The following is a 9,254-nucleotide window of genomic DNA, read 5'->3' as shown; positions in this document are numbered from 1 at the left end:
AGAAGGTGTAGCATCAACAACACAGACACTGGGAGTCAGTTGAAGGTAAACAGCAGCCTTGTTTATTCAGTAATGGAGAAGGCCTTATATACCCTCCTCTCAGCACCCAAGCTGTATCCCAATCTGGTGGTATTGAGCAGTTATTCCTCATTGTCTGCTCATGATCAAGAACTCTGACAGCAACTAGGAACTCTGAAAGTGCCTGTTGCTAGGCCCTTAGGCAGGCTCAAGGTTGGCTAATAAGAAAGTACGCTATGTGCATGCCTTGCCAAATGGTTTGAGCCAATTTTCTCAATCCTATGGGCCTGTCTTACTACATATCCACCCTTTTACTTTATTGCATGGGTGCTCAGCATGAGTCATAGCTCTTTGCTCCAGTCTTGTTGACCCTGCCTCAGAGGTGCTCAGCAACTGGACTCTGCATGCCTTAGGTTGGCTTGCCAAACAAGCTCTTACCTGTCATTGATTATCAGCCCTTAAAAAGTGTCCATCCCGGGGGAGTCACCCTGGGTGGGGAGAGCCTTTTGAATTTTAGAAAGCCAGGCATGCACGACATCCTGTGGAGGGCTATGAGGTGGATGTCTAAGCACCATTAAAACCTGTAGAGTCACCTTAGTTATCACCGGTTGTTGCCAGAAATGCTTTATAGATACTTAAAAAGGAGAAAGATTAAAAATATCACCCCATCAATCAAAACATAAGTGAATATCCAGGAGGGATCAAACAGTCTTTATCATGCCAAACCTTTTCAAAAAATAAATCAAAGGTCATAACCTGTGCTCTTGTCTGATTTAATTGGAAAACTTTGTATGTTAGCTGTAATTAATATTATAGAAACTTAACTGACCATGGACCTTTATTATATTTAGCTACCTTCTGGCCTGCTAAACTAATGTTCCTCACCTCAAAAGGCATCATACAAAATGTAGAAAAGTGAGAGTCCACAAGTTTTCAGCCATTAGAGGGTCAATGAGAGCAAGAAAGGGGAGTATATACATTACCCATTCTGGGCTATTTCCTCCTTGGTGGAAGCAGAATGATCTGTGGCCAGGTGCACATCTCTTGCTGGGACCCATATTGACATAGTAGCACTCTGAGGAAAAACACAAGCATACCCTCTCCCATGGGATAGCAGGGAGACTAGCAGCTGCCGTTGGAGGGAGATAGGATCTCTCATCTTACCAGAGGCAGGACCATGTACTTTGGCAGAGATGCCCAGTGCTTGTAGTTCAGGCTGAGCTCCTCATCAAAACTGAGAAAGTTCATATGGAAAAGGACCTCTGTTAAGGCCAGATAAAGATCTCTCCTAGCTCCTCTTCATAATGCATATTGTATGGATGCCAGTGGTATGGGAAAATCTTCCAGGACCCTAGAAAGTCATTGAAGTACTGCAAGGAATAGGTAGGGCCATTGTCAGTCTTAGGTGCCCAAGGTACCCCAGTAACTACCATGGCTGACTTAAGGGCCTTGATAACATTGATGGCCTTCTCCCCAGAAATTACAGGGGCATAAACAAAGGAGGAACAGATATCTATTGTCACATGAGCATATTTAAGATTGTCAAAAGAGGAGTGATGTGTGACATCCAGCTAGGCAACAAGCCCTGGGGATTAACCCCTGCACATTGAATCAGTCCTAAGGGGGCAAGAGGAGCACAAGTGGCACATGCCTGGGACAAATGTTTACACTGGGAAACTGGTATTTCTGGGAAAAGTTTATGCAAATTCTGTGGAGACAGATGGAATTGCTGTGAAGAGCCCTGGCTTGCTCTAGGCGATCCATACTGCCTGTTCACATGATGATGTCTGTGACCTCATTTCCTCAAGTCAATATTGTGGGTAATTTGGGGTGAGATCTAATATGTGACAGGTACCAATGCTCAGTACTCTGATTTAGGACATCTTGTAAGAGCAACATGGTGCTGGCAATGGGGGTCAGTGAGTCTTTAAATCAATAAAACGCCAGCACATGAACTGCCTGTACAGTGTACTGACTATCAGAAAAAGTATTAATTGCTTGGTCTGGCACTCCACTAGAACCTTGAGGAGGGCCAATAGCTCACCCAGTTGAACAGAACCAGGGTTAAGGATAACATGTGTGACATTTTGGGAGCCAGGATGCTGGAAAGAATGTCATATCTGTTTTTATTGGAATCTGAAAAGGCCAGGGTGGCATGAGGGATGGGAATGGAGGAGGGGACTACATGGGGCTGTATTGAAAGTATGGAGAAAAGGTGTGGGGGTGTAAGGTAGTGGGAACTGTGGTTGGTATGTAAAATGAAACAGAAAATTTTAAATAAAAAAGATATTGAGAAGAGAAAAAATAAAGTGATGAATCAAATATTGAAAAAAATGCCAGCCAGGCGGTGGTGGCGCACGCCTTTAATCCCAGCACTCGGGAGGCAGAGGCAGGCGGATCTCTGTGAGTTCGAGGCCAGCCTGAGCTACCAAGCGAGTTCCAGGAAAGGTGCAAAGCTACACAGAGAAACCTTGTCTCGAAAAACCAAAAAAAAAAAAAAAGAAAGAAAAAAATGCCAGAGTCATTATTTTTCAACATGGGCCTTTACATTCACCACTGACAAAAATAACACATATCAAACAATAAAAATAATTGGAAAAGACAGATTCCAGAGTGAACTAAGTGGGATGAAAATAATACCCCCAAACTCTATGTGGAACCTTCACTATCTTCAGGGATGATTACTAAATAAACCTAAGGACTCCTTTTGAAAAATTCACTCATTTTTTCTTTCAATGCAGTGCTAATGGTGAGAAATAAAGAGGTGCAATATTGTTGGCATGACTTTGAATGGTTCCATGTCTTCAAAATATAGCATTTCAGTGCTTGTTATCTTAAAACACTTACAAACAAAACAATGTGATACACTAACATAAGCCAGACATGAAGTCTCTATGTGTCCATGAATTTCAGTGATGTTAGAACAGCTATTCTAAACCTGTGTTTTCCATTGAATTTTATACTTCCAAAAATATCATTTTATTAAACATATTCTCCACTTGGCATTTGATTGTCACTGTGTGGATTCCACTCACAGTCGTTGTCATGATTCCAAAATAAGTTCACATGTGTAGATTGCAGGAGTGATGCAGAAATGATGTCTTCTTTGTCATCTGCAACTTCACTGTTCGTTGATGTTTAATAAAAGGGCAATTGTTTTGTACATGGTCTTAATCTGCCTGGATAAAACCATTAATTACAAATACTAACTTTTCCTCCAAATTTGCAAACCTGGTTTCATTAAAAAGAATTTGACAAATATTTGGGAATCTCATACAGTGAATATTGGTCATATTCATATATACTTACCATCTTTCCACAATTGACCCTCATTCTTCATTCCTCCTGTTGTGGTAGAGCTTTAACACTTCCATTGTGAAGCTTTTCCTCTCAGAACTGAAACACTTGCAGTGGGCCTACCATATAGGCTCTTCTGGATCATGTGGTTAATTAATGTAAACTGGAATCTTATAAAAAAAAAAAAAGGGCACGTGGTTTTAAGACATCATATTTGGAAGTTACAAAGTTTGGTTAAACTTACTGATTGATTGCTGTGTCATATTAAAACTTCCATTTCCTTATGGTTATTTTAGCATGCTCTTGGATATATCATGTGGGTCTTTTGCTAATTAGATATTATTCACTGGGATGACAATACTGGCATGATTCCTTATTTCTTAAATTATAAGTGACAAGACTCAATGAATGTGGAATGGAAAGTGTGTGTGCATCAAGCCAATGAAGTCCAGGAACTGAGTAAGAAGAGGTAGAGTGCAGCAGTGCCACTGAAAGCCACAGGCAACATGTGAATGCTTCCCCCATATATTTGTATCTCTAAAAGCAAGTTGTGATGCATGAATCAGTGCAGAGATTATATTAGAGAAAGAGCAAATGTGGAATGTGGTAGGTGAGATGAAGAAAGGAAGATGAGAGCCTCAGACACCTGTATGAGGCCTCTGCTGTAGGTAATGTGGACATCAACATCAGTAAAAGACCAAAACAGTTGCATCAGAAGCTTCCATAAGATGTGGGAATTGCTAGAAATTGTTTCCAGTTTTCCAAGAGACTATGGGATTCTTAACAATTTTGAGCTGAAATTACCACATATCAATCTCTATTAATATGAGCATCTTGAGGGACAGTTCTACTTGTATGATTTTGAGACTATCACAACTACCCAGAAAATCTGAGTTGAAGACACCTCTGACCAAGAGCAATATGCTTTGGAGGATTAAAAACTGTGATTCACTCTCAGATACACATTAATTCATGTCTGGGAGCTCAGCTTGCAAGCTCAACTGTAACCCTTTACTTCATTAACTTCTAGGCAAGAAGATGAAATTCATTCTATATTTGGCTTCTGAATTTGTTTCTGTTTCCTTCTCTCAGGCTGTGTTTCTGGAATTAGATGTTTTCTTAGTCCTTTTGTGGAGAGGGGAAAAGAAGACATGAGAAGTGAGTCTCTAGACTTGATGCCCAGAGTACAAAGGAACTGGGCATATAGGAGATGGCAGTCAATAGACGCAACATAACTACCCAAGGGCTACTTCATCCTGGGCATTGTGTTTGTTTTGGTGCCTTCATTATCTATCCTTATCCCTTTAAAATAGTTACACTTTTGATTTGTTTCATTTTATAATCTAACAAAAATTATAATATTATGGGATACAAAGGGATATATATATATATATATATATATATATATATATATATATCAAGTATCATTGAAGTGGTTCCTTCCTTAGCATGTTGTCTGTTTCTGTCAACTCTTCAAACAAATTTCCAGAAGCAAGGTTCTAGGAATATTGATTGATTCTTTTTATAAATTTTGTTTCTTTGATTCATTTGAGGCCTTGCCATTTTATGTCAATATAAGAAGTTCAGTTTTAATCCATGTTTTATGTCTTCATTGGCTAATAATATATTTCTTATTAATTTTAAAAATACTATTATTTTTTATTAGGGTTTGTTAACTTCATGCAATACTACATCACATACAAATGAATATAAAAATTCATAGCTATGAACAGAAAAAGTCATCATGTTGTTAATTACAAATTTATAAAATATAAAACCTTCCTTTGCTAATATTACTCCTTTTGATTTTATATATATACTACTGCCAACTTTACAAATCTGGAATCATTCCCTGCCTTCAGTGTGCAGGAAAATGAGGTCAGTTGCCCAGAAAATGTAAAAGAAGATATGAAATAAATTATCACATCGATTTTGTTTTCAATTGACTCTGAATTTCAATCACTGACATAACATAACTCACACTTTTCCTTCTCTACTGAGACAAGGAACAGAAAATGGGGCTGAAGGTAAAGCAACTCTGTGAAGACTGAGGATGTCAAGGTGACAAGTGTGCACCTTAGAAAGTTTCATGATGAGGCCTGAAATAGATTTTGTGTTAAAGAGCACTGACTGTTTTTCCAGAAGATCCTAATTCAGTTGTCAGCATCGTGTCAGCCTTTAACTCCAGCTCAGAATCTGAACTTATTACTGCTGGTACTAGACAGTACTTAAGTTAAGTATCTTGGAGGAGGACTTAAGCATGATGGTCTCAACAAAATAGTAACATCTTGATGATGCAAACAAGTAGGCGAAAGGATCAGTCGCACAGAAAAAAGTAAGAAGAGGGAACAGCATTGGAAAATGCTGGTCTTGGCTGCAGTGTATCAGGATATTGTGACTAAAGATGTGGAAGACCATTGGAGCTTAGAGAGCAAAAAGAGCATAGTTTGACCTGAGCCCTGACATAAGAAATATTTGACTTGAGTCTCTGGACCCACCTTGAGATTATGGCCTCCCATTTTAATATCATAAATGAATCTTTTCTTGGAACAGTGTGCTGATTTAGACCAACATCACTTTTGCATATTTTGGGGTCTGCAGTTGTTTCTCTTTGTGATATGACATGCTGCAACATGCAAAATGCTCATTCTCTGGCTTGAAAAAAATGCAGGACAGATGGAAATCTGTGAGGAATAGTGAAAACCCCATTTTTTTCTAAAGACTTTTCAGGCATTCAAGCACTTTACAAAACTCCTGCACTGGGAAACAAAGAGAAGTTCCCCTTCTGGTGAACTGGTAATAGTACTGATGTGGCAAACCCATGACAGGAAGGACCTGCCCTCAGAGTGAAAAACCCTGTCTGATGGTTCTACAGAACATGTTTAGGCTGCCCGAGGAGCACAAGCAAGAAAAATACAAAGACCCACCATGGTCCCCATGCTCAGAATGCTGCTGTGCCTTGGTAAGATATGAAGAGGGAAATGGACACTCAAGTCTGTAAGGGACCCTACTCCAAGCCAGGTCTTTTTGAGTGTGAAAACCCCATGATATTGACCCTGTCTCTCAGATGGGAAAAAATCTCTCAGAGTGAATTTTCTTTCAGGACTGAGTGTGGGACAGAAGACTACAGTCCTGGCAGGTGAGTGTCTCCATCCATCCCAAGATTTTATTCTTCACTCTGAATACCAGATATTATGTTGACTCTCCTCTTGGTCATCTCTTCACAATGTGGAGTGAAAAAAGCTTATGGATAATGTTGTGATGCCTGTAAGTGCTCTATGCTAAGGCTTGGTGTCTGGGGGAGGATTGTAATGGGACTCAACCTTTGATTTCCTTGCAGGAACCCTCACAAAGCCCAAAATCTGGGCTGAGCCACACTCTGTGATCACCATGTATGCACCTGTTACTATTTGGTGTCAGGGGTCCTGGGAGGCCAAGGAGTACCATTTGCTTAAAGAGGGAAGCTCACATCATTGGGACAGACAATACCCTCTGCAAAGCTTGGACAAGGCTAAGTTCTACATCCAACACATGACAGAGGAATTTGCAGGGATATACAAGTGTTACTATAAGAGCCCTGCTGGCTGGTCAGAGCACAGTGACACCCTGGAACTGGTAATAACAGGTGAGTGAAGAGTCAGGGTTCCCAGCACAGGCTCTCCACTCAGAAGGAGTTCAACTCTCCAGGGTACTTTTCTCAGAGCCCAAGCCCGCAGTACAACGTGGGTAGCTTAAAGTCGTTTCACTTCCCCTTGTATCCTAGGAGCCTATGATAAACCAAGCCTGTCTGTCTGGCCCAGTTCTGCTGTGACCTCAGGAGAGACCATAACCATGCAGTGTAGCTCATCACTGGAATTCGGCACATTCACTCTGATCCAGGAAGGAAAGCACCACCTCCAGTGGATCCTGGACTCACAGCAAAGTGCCAATAGGGAGTTTCAAGCTCATTTTGTTCTGGACCCTGTGACCATCATCCACAATGGTACATTCAGATGTTATGGATATTTTAGGGACCAACCCCAGGTGTGGTCAAAATCAAGTGACTCCCTTCACCTCTTTGTCTCAGGTAAGAACCCCTGACACTACCTTTCTTAATGCAGAGTGTCACCCAGGGATCTGCTCTGAGAAGAGTTCTAGTTCTAGCCTAGAAGTAGAGTAAGGGAATTCTACAGTCCAAAAGACTTTCACACCTCATAGAGCAGCAGTCTTAAGCTTCCCATGATGCAACTGGTCCCCTCCATGACTCATTGGAATTTAGCAGAAGCAGGAGGGCTTGAGAATAGACAGTATATGAAGTGGTCAGACATTGTCTCTGTACTGCTTTGGTTTCTATTTTTGTGATACAACCCCATGATCTAAAGCAACATGTGGAAAAAAGGTTTTATTTCTTCTTATATTTTACAGTCCATCATGAAGAGATTTAGACGTAGGCACTTAAGGCAGGAACTGAAGCAGAGGCCATAGTGGAGCACGGCTTACAGGTTGACTCTCCAGTGGTTTGCTCAGACTATTTTCTTATATCATCAAGGTCCAACTACCCAGAGTTAGAACCACCCACAGTGGGCTTAGATAGCCCACATTAACTATCAGGCAATCAATAAAATTCCTCCACAGACTTGTCTACAGGCCCATATGATGGAGGCATATGTCCAATTTAAGTTGCCTCTTCCCAGATGACTCTAGCTTGTATTAAGTCGGCAAAACCCAATGATAACAGTCTCCAATGGCATCTTCAGTCCTTCATTCTCCTCTTGCTTATATTTCCTGAGATAAAGAGCACAGTCTTATGATAACAGCTGGTCACCAAAGGCTTGTGGTAAAAATGGTGCACAGACTGAATCAGTAAGTTTTATTTCCTCAGAATCTCAATACTTTCCTTTATTCAATAATATGATTTGTTGAGGCTGGATGTACCTGAGCTGTGATCTTGACAGACAAACAAGAATCCAGAGGCACAAAATGTTGTCTGAAACAAAGTGATATCCAGTTGAAGTCCAGACTGAGGTAGAAACCAACAGGCTATAGTCAAGTGCTTGAAGTTCAAATCTCATCTCTCCATCTATCTCTGGCAGATTCCAAGGACCAGTCTCTCATCCACACTGAGAATGGTAAGTAGAGCTCTCATGGGAGGTAGGTAGAGCAATGTGTGAGATCATAATGGGTTAGTAAAGCTTCTTGTGAAGTTGGGAAATTGGGGAACGCTGACTTAATCCCCACATAAAAGCAGCAGGAAATGTTTTTGCTGGATCTGCAAGGTGAGATGCCGTGAGAATGACATGCATTTATAGTAAAATAAAAATTATTCAGCTCTCTTAAGCACTTTATATACTCTACACAAATTATTTGATTCACTGGGGAAGCTAAGACCATTAGAACATGAAAAACATGACCATATGAGAATCAGGTGAGATGGAGAATTTTAGATGAAGAGAAAGACACAAAAGGTTTAGTTCTGTCAAGGAGAAGATACGAGACTAGGTGCGCAATCATTTATTATCAGAAGACTTTGATTGGGTCTGACATCTTTGACTTCTTTATGCAGAACCCCCAGCCTCCCAGCACAAAAGTCACACAGTTGAAAATCTCATCCGAATCATCATGGCTGCCTTGGTTCTAGTGACTCTAGTGATTCTGCTGTTAGTAGCTTGGCACAGCAAGAAAATGGAACAAGATACAACCAGAAGATAAACAAAAAAGTGCACTAGGTTCCACACTTGAGCAGACCAAGGAAAATAAATCTGCTTGTCTCATAGAAGAAAGGAAGAATTGTTAAGAAAACTGATGTACATTAAGAAACTTTACTCTTTGAGGGTCCAGGAAGCAAATGTGTTCTGGATGTAGGGAATCCTGGGGATTTCATTCAAGAGCACTTTCTTGCTGAATTGTACACTTTTCTCCACATCTCATTGTGGAGAATTTCTTACTAGTTCCTCCATTCT

The 9,254-nt window shown here is 40.6% G+C and overlaps 1 protein-coding gene across 1 annotated transcript; it reads left to right on the top strand.

Moving 5' to 3' along the window:
* Nucleotides 1–6,587: 6,587 nt before the first annotated feature.
* LOC114688726 (leukocyte immunoglobulin-like receptor subfamily B member 4) lies at nucleotides 6,588–9,010 on the top strand. Its single transcript, XM_028863257.2, has 4 exons — nucleotides 6,588–6,940; nucleotides 7,079–7,381; nucleotides 8,388–8,423; nucleotides 8,858–9,010. The coding sequence occupies exons 1-4, from the start codon at nucleotides 6,706–6,708 to the stop codon at nucleotides 9,001–9,003; spliced, it is 720 nt and encodes a 239-aa protein (XP_028719090.2). The 5' UTR covers nucleotides 6,588–6,705; the 3' UTR covers nucleotides 9,004–9,010.
* Nucleotides 9,011–9,254: the final 244 nt, after the last annotated feature.

Source organism: Peromyscus leucopus, chromosome 1 (genome assembly GCF_004664715.2).
Source record: "Peromyscus leucopus breed LL Stock chromosome 1, UCI_PerLeu_2.1, whole genome shotgun sequence".
Taxonomy (NCBI): Eukaryota; Metazoa; Chordata; class Mammalia; order Rodentia; family Cricetidae; genus Peromyscus; species Peromyscus leucopus.
Note: the sequence above shows the minus strand (reverse complement) of the source record. Positions and strands in the feature narration are given on the sequence as shown.